The 18,891-nt window shown below is 46.5% G+C and overlaps 1 protein-coding gene across 2 annotated transcripts in view; it reads right to left on the bottom strand.

Moving 5' to 3' along the window:
• The window catches only part of LOC143975136 (putative ATP-dependent RNA helicase DDX60), a 595,575-nt gene that overhangs the window by 564,263 nt on the left and 12,421 nt on the right, over positions 1-18,891 (bottom strand). For both annotated transcript variants that reach the window (XM_077477174.1, XM_077477173.1), the window contains exon 2: positions 4,813-5,019. In XM_077477174.1, the coding sequence (XP_077333300.1) occupies positions 4,813-4,996 (184 nt within the window). In that variant the 5' untranslated portion in view covers positions 4,997-5,019. The remainder of the gene's footprint in view (positions 1-4,812; positions 5,020-18,891) is intronic.

Genomic DNA, 18,891 nt, shown 5'->3' on the forward strand with positions numbered 1-18,891 from the left:
TCCCATTTAAAGCCCTGGAAAGAGGGTGCTTCATGCACATGAGACGCCAGTGCAAACTCTGCTGGACACATGTTTTTAGAAGCTGAAACCGGCCTTTAGAAACAATTTTTACCGTGATTTAGCTGCGTTTTACCGCGTTTGTGTCTAGAAGAGTTTAGTTAAGCTAACATCATAGACCCTGCCCAAGCTCAAAAAAACTGTATTATTAACAATTTCAGCCATTTTGTGAGACCAGAGTGAGTAGCAGCAGCTGTGAGAGCAGCAGTGTACTTGTATTTAGCGTGTCACTTGCCACGTCACCTGCCACAAGTTGTGGATTGTCCACTTGCAACGTGGCTTGCCACATCACCTGCCACAAGTTGTGGATTGTCCACTTGCCACGTCACTTGCCACATCACCTGCCACATCACTTGCCACGTCACCTGCCACAAGTTGTGGATTGTCCACTTGCCACGTCACTTACCACGTCACCTGCCACGTCACTTGCCACAAGTTGTGGATTGTCCACTTGCCACATCACCTGCCATGTCACCTGCCACAAGTTGTGGATTGGCCACTTGCCACATCACTTGCCACGTCACCTGCCACAAGTTGTGGATTGTCCACTTGCCACGTCACTTGCCACGTCACCTGCCACGTCACTTGCCACAAGTTGTGGATTGTCCATTTGCCACGTCAACTGCCACATCACCTGCCACAAGTTGTGGATTGTCCACTTGCCACGTCACTTGCCACGTCACTTGCCACGTCACCTGCCACATCACTTGCCACAAGTTGTGGATTGTCCACTTGCCACGTCACTTGCCACGTCACCTGCCACGTCACTTGCCACAAGTTGTGGATTGTCCACTTGCCATGTCACCGGCCATGTCACCTGCCATGTCACCTGCCACAAGTTGTGGATTGTCCACTTGCCACGCCACTTGCCACATCACCTGCCACATTACCTGCCACAGTTGCGGATTGTCCACTTGCCACATCACTTGCCACGTCACCTGCCACAAGTTGTGGATTGTCCACTTGCCACATCACTTGCCATAATTTTTGAGATTTTTAATGTAAAAAAAATAGGTCACCTTTAAAAACGCTTATAAACAAAAACAAGGCAAAACACCAGTACCGCGTTTTGTGTCTGAAACGTGAAAAACTTTTGCGTCTGAACCCATTTTTTTGCTTCTGAAAAAACGAGGTTAAACGCAACTGCATAAAAAGGGCAAAAAACGAGACTGTGTACATGGATACATAGGATAACATTGAATGAGTTCAGGGGCAGTTGAAAAGAGTGTCCAACTGCCTCTGAACACGTGTTTAACAGCATCCCGTGTGCATGAGGCCTTGAGTGATGTATCTTACTTAATATCTTTAGCCAATCAGCTTATCCCTTTTGTGTCTGAGTCACACTGCATTCCTGAATCAATCAATCTGAAGGAGTGGACTGGAGTAAGTACAGGACTTATTAGAAAAGCAAGTATAGGATTATTATTCTTTATTTCCTATGAAAGTACGAATCAACAAAAAAGGCAATCTCACAAAAGTAACTACTAATTACTAAATTACAAGTAGTGTACTGAATAAACCAAAATTATTATATAACAAAATTACGAATTTCGAATCAAAGAAAATTAAACGGAATTATGAATCATTTTGTATCAAAAAAAATAAAATTGTTACGAAAATACGAACGAGTCTGAATATGAAACCTCACGTCTTACAAAATTACAAATCGTTAGACTAGCGGAATTACGAATCATTTCGTATCAATGAAAATATATCTGTTACGAAAATACGAACAAGTCCGAATATAAAAACTCGCGTCTTACGAAATTACAAATCGTTACTAATCAACAGAAATGTAAAGAAACTAAACAAAACAATTTTTTTTGCTGTGCACATGTCTTTTTAGTCAAAAGACTACCGGTAAGACTAAAACAAAATCTAAATTTGCTGCCAAAATTAACACTGCTCTTATGCAGCTGAGAACAGAGGGAATATGATCACTTATAAAAAAGGATTCTATATACAAATATTTTGCTTTTTTTGTTTCAATTTAAAATTAATTGGCTGCTTTACAAGTGAAGGTTTACAATCACTTTAACCTCTTGCTGACTGCCCCACACAGATTTACATCGGCAGAATGGGCATACCTGTACGTCCCTTTAAATTTGCTGCCTATCGGGCGTGCGTGTGCGTGCCTGCAGGTCCCAGGAACTCGATGCTCGCTAGCGGCTCACGATTGCGGTATGGAATATATGTAAACAAGGCATTTCCCCATTCTGCCTAGTGACGTGACAGGAATCTACTGCTCCCTGTCATCGGGAGCAGTGGTCGATGTCATGTCAGTGGAAGCCCACCCCCTACAGTTAGAACACACTGAGGGAACACACTTAACCTCTTGATTGCCTCCTAGTGTTTAGCCCCTTCCCTGCCAGTGTCATTTACACAGTAATCAGTGCATTTTTATAGCACTGATCGCTGTATAAATGACAATGGTCCAAAAATAGTGTCAAAAGTGTCCGATGTGTCCGCCATAATGTTGCAGTCACGATAAAAATCGCAGATCGTCGCCATTACTAATAAAAATAAAATAAAAAAATAATAAAAATGCCATAAATCTAACCCTATCTTGTAGACGCTAGAATACATATCGGCCTAAACTGAGAAAGAATTTTTTTAAATATATTTTTGGGGATATTTATTATAGCAAAAAGTAAAAAATATTGCTTTTTTTTCAAAATTGACACTTTTTTTGTTTATAGCGCAAAAAATAAAAACCGCAGAGGTGATCAAATACCACCAAAAGAAAGCTCTATTTGTGAGAAAAAAAGGACGTAAATTATGTTTGGGTACAACATCGCATGGCCGCGCAATTGTCAGCTAAAGCGATGCAGTGCCGAATCGCAAAAAATGCTCTGTTCAGGAAAGGGGTCAAATCTTCCTGAGCTGAAGTGGTTAAGCTCTGACATAAAAAAAAAAAACTGGAAGTTGATTGGTTTCTATGCAGAGCTGCACCAGATTTTTCACTCTCCAATTTTAGTAAATCAATTCCAGTGTGTTAATTACATTTAGTTTTCAATTATGCAATTCATTTATCTGTACATTATTGGGTATTAAAAGTGAGGCTTTTCACATGACTGAATAACAATTTTTATTATTATACACGATTTATATAGCGCCAACAGTTTATGCAGCACTTTACAATGTATAGGGGGGACAACCTTTCACACTGTGCTACCCATAGCGTCTGCGTTGGTGGTAAAACGCCGCTATTTTTAGCGGCGTTTTACCAGTGGATTTGCGGCGCATTTCGGCCGCTAGCAGGGCGCTTTTAATACCTGCTAGCTGCCGAGAAAGGGTAAAAACCTCCTGCAATGCACTGCAATAGCTGCGTTTTGCCGGCAGTATAGCCGTGCTGCCCCATTGATTTCAATGGGGAGCAGCGGTGGAGGAGCGGTAAACACACCGCTCCTTCACTGCTGCAAAGAAGCTGCTGGCAGGACTTTTCCTGACATCCTGCCAGCGCACTGCTCCAGTGTGAAAGCCCTCGGGCTTTCACACTGGAGACAATGGAGCAGCTGTTTGAGGGCGGATTGCAGGCGCTATTTTTAACACTATAGACCCTGCAAAACGCCCTCGGTGTGAAAGGGGTCTTACAGTACAGTTAAGTACAAAAGGTACAGGAGGGCCCTGCTCGTAGAGCTTACATTCTAAATAGAGGGAGTGGTGGTACAAAAGGTAATAGCTGTAAAGAATGATTTGATGGGGGTGATTAAACTAAAGTGATTAGTTATTGTGTGAACATTTTTTTTTCTAATTTCCAGCTCCCCTATGTACCAATATAGCATTAATTTACTTATTTTGCAGAAATTAAACAGCTTTCCATTTATTTTACACAGGCTTACCATATATATATATATATATATATATATATATATATATATATATATATATATATAAAGATGACCATACACTATACAATTTGATTGTACAATCCTTGTACAATCTCCTTTAGATTTACCAAAACTATATAATAGGGGACACCTATCTAGCCAATCACTCTGTATCCAATCAGACTGGCCATTGCACTACATAGTTAATGGTAGATCTAAAGGAGATCGTACAATCAGATTGTGTAGGTAGAAATAAATCAATGCCTGTGTATTTAGTCAGGGCAGTGATCACCGACTGCTTGCATTTCATGCAACGTGCACCTGGAGGCAGGTGGGCGGATATATGATGCAGGGTGTGTGCTAATGAGCTGATCAACTCCTTCCTGTATCATGACCTATAGTCTGTCCAGGAAGTAAGGCAGAAGTAATGGAGATTGGAGAAGTGTTTTTAAACAGCCATGGAAAGAGTGAGGTAAGCTTTTGTAGAATTAATGGAAAGCTGTTTTATTTCTGCAAAAAAATACGTCAATAGTATATTGGTACATAGCGGAGCTGGAATTTTATAAAAAAAAGTGAACTTAGCCTTTAAAGCATAGTGTCCATAATGTAGGTTTTGCTATAATAAACCATAATCCTGCTTATAAACCGATATATGTCCATAACATGATATCTGTGAATCTTGCCTTATACCTTTAGGGTTCCTTTACAATGTGTAGCAGAATTTTTTCAGATCAGAAAGGCTGAAACAAAGCTGTCACTAGACATTGACCATAGGTGAGCATTGACGCTTTAATAGGTAGGTACCCTCACCAAAGAAGAACAGTAGGAAATACTATAAGAAAATGTGTATGTATGGTAAAGCATACTAAACTGCACAAATGCTCAAAAATAATATAGGTATATGTATCTACGAAACGATCTGTACCTGAAGCCTCCTCCTTTTGTTTGGTAGTAGTTTCAGAAGTATTGGTGTTTTCAGATTCTGTATTTTGTGAACTTTCTGAACTTTCAGAAATTGTGTCATCTTCAGAAAAGTCATCACTTTCAGATGGGGCTTCGCTTTCAGATGACGACGCATCTTCCTCCGACTGAGATCCTCTAGAAGCCATGACTTCTTATTACTAATCTAAGCCTGTAAAATTAAAACATATACTTCAAACCCATTTAAAAAACTCCTTTTTATTTGAAGTGGAAATCAAAGCACCACCATAAAGACATGCAGTAGTTCAATAGGGAATCCACACTAAATGCATAAAACATCAAAAACAAATTGTTGTGCTTTATATTTCAAAAGTTGCATGCTTTGCAAACTTTGGGTAGAGATATGAACCTTTTTGCCATCACCACCCAGCAGACCACCAATCGCCACGCTGCATACCCCCGGGGAGGGGGGGGGGGGGCGAAGGAACGGTTTGCTCTGAAGGACATCATATGATATGACATCCAGACAGAACGGGAGAGCCACCTCCCCGCCATCATAAAACAATGACCCATGAGTCATTGTGATGGGAGCACACAGTGTTATCCCCATGGATACATATGTTTAGCAACTTCTGTGTTAAGAGCCACCTTCCCTGCTGTCACATATATGCATACAGCCAGCAGGAGCTGGTTAAAGTGGTGCTTCCCCCAACAACAAAAAAATGTGGATTTTTTTTAACTCACCTCTAAATGCCTGTTGCCTCGTAGTCTGCCTCCTTTAAACTTTGAAAATCAACGACTGGGATCTTGGCCCTGAATTATCTACTTACCTCTCTATACCTTCCTGGTAACAACCTTTCTTTTACCCTATATTATACCAAATCTCCTCCAACCCTAAACATTGAAATTACAATTTTTACTATGTATCTAATCCAGTTATTAAACTTTATACATGTTTATCTTTAAAAAAAAAAAGAAAAAAAAAAAAAAAATCAACGACTGTGTGAATTTAGCCTTAATCTTGTTGCAATTATGGTATTTGTAAATGAATGAAGGATTTTGATATGCACTGTGAATTCAATTTGGAATTCAGTATGTATTTTTTTAAATTGTTTTATACATTGTAATGCTTAATAATATCAATTTGGAGTTTTCTACTGGGATAAACAGATATTTTTAATGCATGTTATGATTAGGGATGAGCCCGATGTTTGCCTGTTTGGCATATCCTGAACATTATGGGGCGTTCGCGGCAAATTCGAGCACCACAGAGCGCCCCATAATGCACTGCGAGATTGCAGTGCATTGATGTCTGATGATTGGCCAAAGCATGCACCTGACCTGCATGCTTTGGTCAGTCACAGCGTTCTCTGCTGTGAGAGCCATGGTTGGTCAAAGGCAGGCTGCCTTTAACCAATCATGGCTCAAGGGGCCACACTATATAAGGCTGCTTACATGGTAGCCGTATATAGTATTTATGAATGAGAAAAGTTAGCTAGAAGCAGGTTAGTCAGTGGCGTGCAGGCAGTTTAGTGTGTATATGTGTATATATATATATATATATATATATATATATATATATATATATATATATATATATATATATATACCGTATATACTCAAGTATAGGTCGATCCGAATATAAGCCGAGGCCCCTAATTTACCACAAAAAAAATGGGAAAACGTATTGACTCGTGTATAAGCCGAGGGTGAGACATGCCTGTCCATCCCTGTGTCCATCCCTGTGTCCATCCCTGTGTCCATCCCTGTGTCCATCACTGTGTCCATCCCTGTGTCCATCCCTGTGTCCATCGCAGCCTACTGTGTCCTGTGCATGCCTCCGTGTGCCAATCTGCAGCCTCTTTGTCCTTCTGCAGCCTCTGTGTGCCATTTTGCACCGATCTGCATGTATAAAAAACATACGGCGGCCATGCCAGGATCGCCGCACCTCTCCTCCTCGTCTGTGACAGACGGCGACCATTCCACTGTTCAAAAGCCGCGCCTCCGTCTGTGATAGGCGGAACACTCAATTTCCCAGCAGTCAGTGTTCCGCCTATCATGGACATCCTCTCATCCTCGTCCGTAGTATGAGGATGAGCGGATGTCCGTGATAGGCGGACCACTGACTGCTGGGAAATTGAGTGTTCCGCCTATCACAGACAGGGAGGCGCGGCTTTTGAATAATGGAATGGCCGCCGTCTGTCTGCACGACATGCTGATCGGGTAGGCAGACGGCGGTGACTCGAGTATAAGCCGAGGGGGGCACTTTCAGCCTAAAAAAAGGGGCTGAAAATCTCGGCTTATACTCGAGTATATACGGTATATATATAGATATGTAGCGGTGTGGTTGCCACTAGTTACTAAACATCCACCATATCACCCTAGTGCCAGACCTCCATATATCCCTTCTGAAACAATGAACAGTCATTTTCTTTGTTTTGTTTTTATTGGGGGGGGGGGGAGTATAACTTAGGGAAGGGGGAACTTGGAACTTGAGCTTTGAAAATATGATGCACATATATAACATCTACATTGTCCGTTCTGATCCAGGACTTCTCATCAATGGCTGTGTAAAGATGAGGACTTCATGCAGATGAAGTTCCCTCACAGATTATTGCTCCTCCTCTGCGTAACTCATGCAGACTATTGCTCCCAGGAATCCTTCCCTCCTGCACACACTTATTCTGTAGCACATTATGTTTCTTGTCACATCCTCTTCTATATGCAAAAGAACCCACCAATATTTTCTACTGCGGACTCTGATTGGTTGCTGCTACTAGGCCAAAGGCCTGCAGTACCTCTCCCTGGAGGCCTAGTAGTTTAATAGCATGTGCTGAACGGTGGACTACTGTTCCCAGCTAGTTCAGCTTGCAAATCCTGCACCCTCGGGTGCATCGATTTGACTCTATTCCCCACAGTCTCTCCTCTGATCCAGGACTCCTTCGGGTCTGGTATAGATTTTAAGGGGAACTCCATGCCAAGATTTTAAAAAAATAGGCATGGGGTCCCCCCCAAAATCCATACTAGGCCCATTTAACAAGGGGGCCCCCAGATCCTGCGCTAAGGGGGACCCCACGCTTTTTTTTTTTGTAAAAAATGTTGGCGTGGAGTTCCTCTTAATATCCATACTAGACCCAAAGGGACCCACGCCAATTTTTTCCTTGTTTTTTTTTATCTATATAAAGCAATATAGCAGAGCAATTTTAAATTACATTTTTTCCTTTAGAAATGTAATTTTGCTGCGGCATGGTAAAACACATTAGACAGATGTGCACAATATTTAAAAGAATATTTCATTTTTATTGTTTCACTTTAAGCATTATTAAAATCATTGAAAAAAAGGTCATTTAAAAAAAACATTTTTCCTGGTGCCTCCATGGCAGCATACCTGTGACAAGCTCCGCCTTGGCTCCTCCCTCAGGACTAGTAAATATTATTAAAGAAATGGTTAGCGCAGCCCCAGCATTCTCCTTTTTTTCCTCATACCTCATGGCAGTGAATTCTGGTCAAGCGTCCTTACCTTCTGCATTCGTCAGCTTTCGTCCGGGTTCAAGCCTCTCCAGGACGCAGTTCCTTCTCTTGGGCAGCTAAATGCGCTTATAAGGTTGGAAGTCCCTTCTGTAGGATCTTTTGGGACAAGCAGTTTGTCTCTTAAGTAGGGATGGCCGAACAGTTCGCCCGGCGGTCGTTTCGCGGCGAATTTCAGCTGTTCGCGGTCCGCCAGTTCGGCGGACTATTGGCGTCGTTCGCCCGGCGGACTTCCGTGTTTTTACTGTGTAAAGGAACTTTGACCTGATGACACATCCATCATGGGGTACAGGACAGCCAATTGAGACATGACAGCACATGGACACTTGGACATTCCCCCTAACTTATAAATACACCCGATCCGGCGGCCATTTTACATTCTTTCTTCTGTCACTATAGGGAAAGGTTGCTGTTTGGAGCAGGGACAGATAAAACGCTAGCTATTTGGTACACAAAAGTTATTTTCAGGACTGGTATAGGTGTTAGGTGTATATAGGTTTGCTGTGCTACTGATTGTTGCAGCAGCCTGAGTGTCTTTTGTCAGTTTAGATAAAGGGACAGAGCGCTGTGTGCTGCTATATTAGGGACAGCCAGATTAGTCATCATCATCATCATTAGCTGTTACTATCAAGTCCACAAAAGTGCTATTCGAGTAACCAGTTATTGTTCCAGTCTCCTCTGTTTTGCCAGTTTGTATAGGGACAGGAAGGAAGCAGTGTGTCAGGCAGTGAGGGTCAGTTTAAACAGTAGCTGTTACTATTAGTTCCACAAAGGTTCTTTTCAGGACTGGTATCAGTGGTATGGTAATAGGCTTGTACACGTATAATATTCTTTCTTCCAAATATAGAAAGAATAATATACTTGACTGCTGCCCTTCTGCTGCAGTCTGCTAATCATTCACAACTCACTTGTTCCACAAAGCTCTTTATCAGGACTGGTAACTTGGTCTGTGTAGGGTGCTACAGTACATAGGGTTGAGTGAGGTACAGTCTGCCGTTCTGTAAGGACTGGTATCGGTCCACAATACATAGGGTTGAGGTGCACCACTGCTGACCGCTGCCCTATACTGCAGCAGTCCTTCAGCAGTATAGGGACTGACGTACAGTCTGCTAATCAGTCACACACAACCTACTTGGTCCACAAAGGTCCGTATAAGGACTGGTAACTTGGTGTAGGGTGCTACAGTACATAGGGTTGAGTGAGGTACAGTCTGCTGTTCTGTAAGGACCGGTATCGGTCCACAATAGATAGGGTTGAGGTGCACCACTGCTGACCGCTGCCCTATACTGCAGCAGTCCTTCAGCAGTATAGGGACTGATGTACAATCTGCTAATCAGTCACACACAACCTACTTGGTCCACAAAGGTCCTTATAAGGACTGGTAACTTGGTGCAGGGTGCTACAGTACATAGGGTTGAGTGAGGTACACTCTGCTGTTCTGTAAGGACCGGTATCGGTCCACAATAGATAGGGTTGAGGTGCACCACTGCTGACCGCTGCCCTATACTGCAGCAGTCCTTCAGCAGTATAGGGACTGACGTACAGTCTGCTAATCAGTCACACACAACCTACTTGGTCCACAAAGGTCCTTATAAGGACTGGTAACTTGGTGTAGGGTGCTACAGTACATAGGGTTGAGTGAGGTACAGTCTGCTGTTCTGTAAGGACCGGTATCGGTCCACAATAGATAGGGTTGAGGTGCACCACTGCTGACCGCTGCCCTATACTGCAGCAGTCCTTCATCGGTATAGGGACTAAGAGTTTTGTCACAGGGTGATTTAAAAAATGACAGGCAGAGGAAGAGGCAGGCCCTTCCGCAGGGGTGGTAGGGGTAGGGCAGGAGCACCAGCCTTGAGCCAAAGTGGGAAGTTGCAGAAGGTGCGTTCAATTACTTTAAAGGACGCACCAGACTTGGTTGAGTGGCTCACTCAGCCTTACTCTTCTGCACCCTCCTCATCCTCTCGATCTGCACCCTCTTCTTCAATCTCTGCTATGTGCACCCCCAAAGACACTACCACCAACAACACCACCACCACCACATACCTTCCGCTTGAGTCACAGGAATTATTTTCTGATCCATATCAAGAGGACATTTCTGATGCGCAGCCACTTTTGGTATTGGATCAGGAAGAGGAGGTAGCAACAACCGCTACTCAGCAGTCTGACGACAGTACCCAGATCAGCCCAAGGAGGAGGTTGGTCCCCGGTGTTGCTGCCTACTCCGAGATCTCTACTTATAGCGGTGGGGAAGGTGACGTTGATAATGACGTGTCTAGTGATGTCACGTGGGTGCCCACAAGAGAGGAAGAGGAGGGGAGTTCAGAGGGAGATATGGACCAGCAGATAGGGAGGAGAAGCAGGAATAACTTACATTGCACAGGAGGGACAAAGCAGACTGCAAATGTATCAGGAGCGAGTCATCGACCATGTACGGTCACATCTGGCGCTCCCAGGACACCGGCACATGGCTCCGCAGTGTGGGCTTTTTTTAACGTGTCCGCTGCTGACAATAGCGTTGCCATCTGCAATCTTTGCAGTCAACGCATTAGTCGCGGTAAGCCCAACACTCACCTAGGGACGACCGCCTTAAGAAGGCACATGGGCAGTCATCACCGAGCCGAGTGGGAGCAACGGAACACACAAAGCCACACTGCAGGCTCTCACCGTCCAGCCTCGTCTTCTACTTCTCCTTCTCCTCTCTCCTCACAATTGTCCTCCACTCCACCTTCCATCACGCCAAGCTCACATTTTTCTGCAAAAAGGCAGGCTTCCGTGGGCCTAATGTTCGAGCGTAAAAAAATGATGACGCCAGATAACCCTCTTGCTCAACGATTGACGGCTGGCTTGTCAGAACTCATAGCCCGCCAACTACTGCCATATAAACTGGTGGACTCGGAGGCCTTTCGCAAATTTGTGGCCATTGGAACACCACAATGGAAGGTCCCAGGAAGGAAGTATTTCTCAGAGAAGGGCATCCCAGAGCTATATGGCCATGTTCAGCGGCAAGTGAATGTATCTCTGGCACACAGTGTCGGTGCCAAGATACATCTGACCACAGACACGTGGTCTAGCAAACACGGGCAGGGAAGGTATATCACTTTTACTGCCCACTGGGTGAACCTTCTGACGGCCGTCAAGCATGTAACCCGTGGCACCCGTGTAGATTTGGTTTTACCGCCACGGATTGCATGCAGGCTTGACTCTTCTTCTCCTCCTCCTCCTACTCCATCCTCCTCCCTCTCCTCCTCAGCTGCCTCCTCCTTTTCCGCTGCTAGCGTCTCTTCCGCTGCACCGCCCAAGCTCCCCAGAACCTATTCCACATGCCAGGTGAGACGTTGCCATGCCGTGCTGCGTCTGTTGTGCCTGGAAGCCAAGAGCCACACTGGCCCGGCACTCCTTTCAGCTTTGCGTTCACAGGCAGATCAGTGGCTAACACCGCTCAATTTTACAGTTGGTAAAGTGGTGTGTGACAACGGTGCCAATCTGCTTAGCGCATTGAAACAGGGCAAAATCACGCACGTGCCATGCATGGCACATGTCTTAAACTTGGTCGTGCAGCGATTCGTTGTCAAATACCCTGGGGTCCAGGACATCTTGCGGCAGGCAAGGAAAATCTCGGCCCATTTCAGAAGATCTTACACGGCCATGGCTCGCCTTGCTGACATTCAGCGGCGACACAATCTGCCGGTCAGACGTCTTATTTGCGATTGCCCGACGCAATGGAACTCAACCTTCTATATGCTTGATAGGCTGCTCCAGCAGAAACGTGCAGTTAACGTCTACCTGTATGAACTCTGCGGCAGAAACGGTTCTGGGGAGCTGGGGTTTTTTTCACCGCGCCAGTGGCTGCTAATGCGCGATGCATGCAGACTTCTGTGGCCATTTGAGGAGATCACCAAACTGGTCAGTCGCAGCCATGGCGCCATCAGTGACATGGTACCTTATGCCTTCTTTATGGAGCGTGCATTGCGTCGTGTCATTGATCAAGCTGTGGAGGAGCAGGAGCGGGAAGATGAGGAAGTCGCAATGCTGGATGAATTCCCAGGGGGGGCTACTCTATCTGAGACAAGTCAACAACAGGAGTCTGAAGAGGAGTCAGAGGAGGATGGTGCCGGGGCGGATGAGGAGGAGCAAGAAGAGCATGCTTTAAACCTTTCTGGGATCCCTGTTGTGCGTGGATGAGGAGAGGAGAATGAAGAGGACGACATTATCCTGGATGATGAGCAGGAGCCAGGCCACCACACCGCTTCCACTTTAGTGCAAATGGGGGCCTTCATGCTCCAGTGTTTTAATAGGGACCCCCGTATAAAAAGCATAAGGGTCAAGGACCAGTACTGGCTGGCAACATACTTAGACGCCCGGTACAAACACAAAATGGCGGAAATGTTACCGCCGTCGCAGAGGGCTGTCAGAATGCAGCACTTCCAGGCCTTGCTTCGAGAAATGCTGCATTCTGCTTTTGCGTGCGCTGGCAGAGGAGCAATTCCCACTCCCAGAGAAGGAGTTGCGGGTACCAATCCAACAGCGCCTGCAAGAAGAGGCCGGTTTGAAGATGTGTTGGTGACTTCGGATATGAGGTCATTCTTTCAGCCGACCCATCGACAGGTGTCATCCGGATCCAGCATCAGGGAACGCCTAGACCATCAGGTGTCCGACTACATTGGGTTAACGGCCGATGTGGACGCTCTGAGGAGTGATGAACCCCTGGACTACTGGGTGGGCAGGCTTGACCTCTGGCCAGAGCTTGCCCAATTTGCAATCGAACTGTTGGCTTGCCCCTCATCCAGTGTCCTGTCCGAAAGGACGTTCAGCGCAGCAGGGGGGATCGTGACCGATAAGCGTACTCGCCTAGCTCACGACAGTGTTAACTACCTCACATTTCTAAAAATGAATGAGGCATGGATCTCGGAGGAATTCAACACATGTGACCAGTAGACCATGTATATGTCTATAAACAATTTTTTTAATCAAGCACACAGACCTTCTTTCTTCATTTGGCTCACTTCCTTGTCCCAAAAAAGCACACCGTACTATATGCCCCTACCCACCTCTTTGAAGAGGTTGAGCGGTGTTATATTTCTACTGGGGCTGCTTATGAGGGGATCACACCATCCCTGTGCTGTGCTGACTTCCTCTTGGGGGTTCTTATTATGAGGGGATCACACCATCCCTGTGCTGTGCTGATTTTCTCCTGGGCCTGCTTATTATGAGGGGATCACACCATCCCTGTGCTGTGCTGACTTCCTCCTGGGGGATCTTATTATGAGGGGATCACACCATCCCTGTGCTGTGCTGACTTCCTCCTGGGGGATCTTATTATGAGGGGATTACACCATCCCTGTGCTGTGCTTATTTTCTCCTGGGCCTGCTTATTATGAGGGGATCACACCATCCCTGTGCTGTGCTGACTTCCTCCTGGGGGTTCTTATTATGAGGGGATCACACCATCCCTGTGCTGTGCTGATTTTCTCCTGGGCCTGCTTATTATGAGGGGATCACACCATCCCTGTGCTGTACTGACTTACTCCTGGGGGGACTTATTATGAGGGGATCACACCATCCCTGTCCTGTGCTGATTTACTCCTGGGGGTTCTTATTATGAGGGGATCACACCATCCCTGTGCTGTGCTGACTTACTCCTGGGGGTTCTTATTATGAGGGGATCACACCATCCCTGTGCTGTGCTGACTTCCTCCTGGGGCTGCTTACGGTGCTGCTGTCAGTGCTGTATATCACGGTGCTGGTGTGAGTGCTTAATGTCATGCTGCTGATGTCAGTGCTCTCTATCACGGTGCTGCTGTCAGTGCTGTATATCACGGTGCGGGTGTGAGTGCTTAATGTCACGCTGCTGATGTCAGTGCTCTCTATCACGGTGCTGCTGTCGGTGCTGTATATCACGGTGCTGGTGTGAGTGCTTAATGTCACGCTGCTGATGTCAGTGCTCTCTATCACGGTGCTGATGTCAGTGCTGTATGTCACACTTCTGATGTCAGTGCTCTCTATCACGGTGCTGTTGTCAGTGCTGTATATCACGGTGCTGATGTCAGTGCTGTATGTCACGCTTCTGATGTCAGTTCTCTCTATCACGGTGCTGCTGTCAGTGCTGTATATCACGGTGCGGGTGTGAGTGCTTAATGTCACGCTGCTGATGTCAGTACTCTCTATCACGGTGCTGCTGTCTGTGCTGTATATCACGCTGCTGATGTCAGTGCTCTCTATCACGGTGCTGCTGTCAGTGCTGTATATCACGGTGCTGGTGTGAGTGATTTATGTCACGCTGCTGATGTCAGTGCTCTGTATCACGGTGCTGCTGTCAGATGACTCTATCACAGTGCAGGTGTCATTGCTGTATGTCACGCTGCTGGTGATCATCTCCTGCACCCTCTTCTTTGCCTACCCTGGTCCCTGACCTTCCCTCTCCTCCATTGCCTTCATGCGCTCCACAGTCCTGAATTGTCACAACAATTTCCCATATAAAAAAAGAATGCTTGTAGTTATCGATCCCAAATTCACCTCATACATGTGTTATGTCATTGGCCATGTGGTGGGACTATGTTTGCCCAGCTAATAATTATTTTGTGGCTGCAAATTTGACCTATAGTTTTGCGAAGTTCGCCTCCCATGGAAGTCAATGGGGCCCGCCGCGAACGTTCTGTTTCGCGAACTATCGGTTCGCGGTCCGCGTTCGCGAAACGTCCCGTCGGAAGCATTAGGCATTAGCTCAATTATGGTGACAGAGGCAGCAGCTATTTCTGCATTCCTTTTTTCTCTCTCTCTCTCTCTCTTCTTTTCCCTTCTGTCTTCCTTCTTTTCTTTTTCCCTTTTATTCTTAGATTTTCTATCTTTTTTTTCTCCTTTCTTCTCTCTGGCCCTCCTTTCTCTTTCCTATTTTCTCTCTCTTTTTCCTCCCCCTCCTCAACTTTCCATTTTTTTCTCTTGGTCTCTCTTTTTTTTTTTTCCCTCCCCTCTTCGTTCCTTGTCAAAGAAAACCCCCCTCCTAGCCCCTGCCGCCCTCCAGGCCCCCCGGCTTTTTCTACACTTTCGGCGTTCCCCGCCGTGTTCTGCGCATGCGCCGGCGGGGCAGGTCCTCCGGGTGCTCACTCCGCCGGTTCTCGCATGCGCAGTAGATCCGGAGGCCGTGGTGGCCATTTTGGTTGAGGACAGAGTGTCGGTTCTGCCCTCAAAGCGTCAGGGACAGTGTAGAGGCGTGCCCCACCTCTCCTGTTCCTATTTATCTCCCTGGCAGTGTAGTGTCATATTTTGATGCCTATCACAGAATGCTACGGAAGTGACGTTGCCGCCAGAATTTGCGTTCTGCGCATGTGCAAAGCGTTCCAAACACCCGCGCCATGCGTTCCAACATAGTTTCGGCAATACAGTTCAGCGAAACCATCACATAATGTTACGGAAGTGATGTTACAGACAACACGAACACTGGGCCGTGCGTTACAACACTAATACTTCCCTTGTTACCTAGTATTTTTTACCAACCATGCTGAGCTATGTGCGGTGTTAGGTTCTGCATTGCTGGGACTTGTAGTGCCTATCCTGAGCTACGTGCTTCAATGTTCAGTGTCCTCATCCTTATCCCCCTGCTTCAATGTTCAGTGTCCTCATCCCTATCTCCGAGCTTCAATGTTCAGTGTCCACATCCTTATCCCTGTGCTTCAATGTTCAGTGTCCTCATCCCTATCCCCGGGCTTCAATGTTCAGTGTCCTCATCCCTATCCCCGAGCTTCAATGTTCAGTGTCCTCATCATTATCCCCGTGCTTCAATGTTCAGCGTCCTCATTCTTATCCCTGTGCTTCAATGTTCAGTGTCCTCATCCCTATCCCCCTGCTTCAATGTTCAGTGTCCTCATCCCTATCCCCGAGCTTCAATGTTCAGTGTTCTCATCCTTATCCCTGTGCTTCAATGTTCAGTGTCCTCATCCCTATCCCCGAGCTTCAATGTTCAGTGTCCTCATCCCTATCCCCAGGCTTCAATGTTCAGTGTCCTCATCCTTATCCCTGTGCTTCAATGTTCAGTGTCCTCATCCCTATCCCCCTGCTTCAATGTTCAGTGTCCTCATCCTTATCCCCGTGCTTCAATGTTCAGTGTCCTCATCCTTATCCCTGTGCTTCAATGTTCAGTGTCCTCATCCCTATCCCCGGGCTTCAACATTCAGTGTCCTCATCCCTATCCCCAGGCTTCAATGTTCAGTGTCCTCATCCCTATCCCCGAGCTTCAATGTTCAGTGTCCTCATCCCTATCCCCGAGCTTCAATGTTCAGTGTCCTCATCCCTATCCCCGAGCTTCAATGTTCAGTGTCCTCATCCTTATCCCTGTGCTTCAATGTTCAGTGTCCTCATCCCTATCCCCCTGCTTCAATGTTCAGTGTCCTCATCCCTATCCCCGAGCTTCAATGTTCAGTGTCCTCATCCTTATCCCTGTGCTTCAATGTTCAGTGTCCTCATCCCTATCCCCGAGCTTCAATGTTCAGTGTCCTCATCCCTATCCCCGGGCTTCAATGTTCAGTGTCCTCATCCTTATCCCCGTGCTTCAATGCTCAGTGTCCTCATCCTTACCCCCTGCTTCAATGTTCAGTGTCCTCATCCCTATCTCCGAGCTTCAATGTTCAGCGTCCTCATCCCTATCCCCGGGCTTCAATGTTCAGTGTCCTCATCCCTATCCCCGAGCTTCAATGTTCAGTGTCCTCATCCCTATCCCTGTGCTTCAATGTTCAGTGTCCTCATCCTTATCCCCCTGCTTCAATGTACAGTGTCCTCATCCCCCTGCTTCAATGTTCAGTGTCCTCATCCCTATCCCAAGCTTCAATGTTCAGTGTCCTCATCCCTATCCCCAGGCTTCAATGTTCAGTGTCCTCATCCTTATCCCTGTGCTTCAATGTTCAGTGTCCTCATCCCTATCCCCCTGCTTCAATGTTCAGTGTCCTCATCCTTATCCCCGTGCTTCAATGTTCAGTGTCCTCATCCTTATCCCTGTGCTTCAATGTTCAGTGTCCTCATCCCTATCCCCGGGCTTCAACGTTCAGTGTCCTCATCCCTATCCCCAGGCTTCAATGTTCAGTGTCCTCATCCCTATCCCCGAGCTTCAATGTTCAGTGTCCTCATCCTTATCCTTGTGCTTCAATGTTCAGTGTCCTCATCCCTATCCCCCTGCTTCAATGTTCAGTGTCCTCATCCCTATCCCCGAGCTTCAATGTTCAGTGTCCTCATCCTTATCCCTGTGCTTCAATGTTCAGTGTCCTCATCCCTATCCCCGAGCTTCCATGTTCAGTGTCCTCATCCCTATCCCCGGGCTTCAATGTTCAGTGTCCTCATCCTTATCCCCGTGCTTCAATGCTCAGTGTCCTCATCCTTACCCCCTGCTTCAATGTTCAGTGTCCTCATCCCTATCTCCGAGCTTCAATGTTCAGCGTCCTCATCCCTATCCCCGGGCTTCAATGTTCAGTGTCCTCATCCCTATCCCCGAGCTTCAATGTTCAGTGTCCTCATCCCTATCCCTGTGCTTCAATGTTCAGTGTCCTCATCCTTATCCCCCTGCTTCAATGTACAGTGTCCTCATCCCCCTGCTTCAATGTTCAGTGTCCTCATCCCTATCCCAAGCTTCAATGTTCAGTGTCCTCATCCCTATCCCCAGGCTTCAATGTTCAGTGTCCTCATCCTTATCCCTGTGCTTCAATGTTCAGTGTCCTCATCCCTATCCCCCTGCTTCAATGTTCAGTGTCCTCATCCTTATCCCCGTGCTTCAATGTTCAGTGTCCTCATCCTTATCCCTGTGCTTCAATGTTCAGTGTCCTCATCCCTATCCCCGGGCTTCAACGTTCAGTGTCCTCATCCCTATCCCCAGGCTTCAATGTTCAGTGTCCTCATCCCTATCCCCGAGCTTCAATGTTCAGTGTCCTCATCCCTATCCCCGAGCTTCAATGTTCAGTGTCCTCATCCCTATCCCCGAGCTTCAATGTTCAGTGTCCTCATCCTTATCCCTGTGCTTCAATGTTCAGTGTCCTCATCCCTATCCCCCTGCTTCAATGTTCAGTGTCCTCATCCCTATCCCCAAGCTTCAATGTTCAGTGTCCTCATCCTTATCCCTGTGCTTCAATGTTCAGTGTCCTCATCCCTATCCCCGAGCTTCAATGTTCAGTGTCCTCATCCCTATCCCCGGGCTTCAATGTTCAGTGTCCTCATCCTTATCCCCGTGCTTCAATGCTCAGTGTCCTCATCCTTACCCCCTGCTTCAATGTTCAGTGTCCTCATCCCTATCTCCGAGCTTCAATGTTCAGCGTCCTCATCCCTATCCCCGGGCTTCAATGTTCAGTGTCCTCATCCCTATCCCCGAGCTTCAATGTTCAGTGTCCTCATCCCTATCCCTGTGCTTCAATGTTCAGTGTCCTCATCCTTATCCCCCTGCTTCAATGTACAGTGTCCTCATCCCCCTGCTTCAATGTTCAGTGTCCTCATCCCTATCCCAAGCTTCAATGTTCAGTGTCCTCATCCCTGTGCTTCAATGTTCAGTGCCCTCATCCCTATCCCCGGGCTTCAATGTTCAGTG

This window comes from Lithobates pipiens, unplaced genomic scaffold (assembly GCF_037356315.1).
Source record: "Lithobates pipiens isolate NorthernLeopardFrog02 unplaced genomic scaffold, aLitPip1_a1.2 Scaffold_13, whole genome shotgun sequence".
In the NCBI taxonomy this organism is placed as follows: domain Eukaryota; kingdom Metazoa; phylum Chordata; class Amphibia; order Anura; family Ranidae; genus Lithobates; species Lithobates pipiens.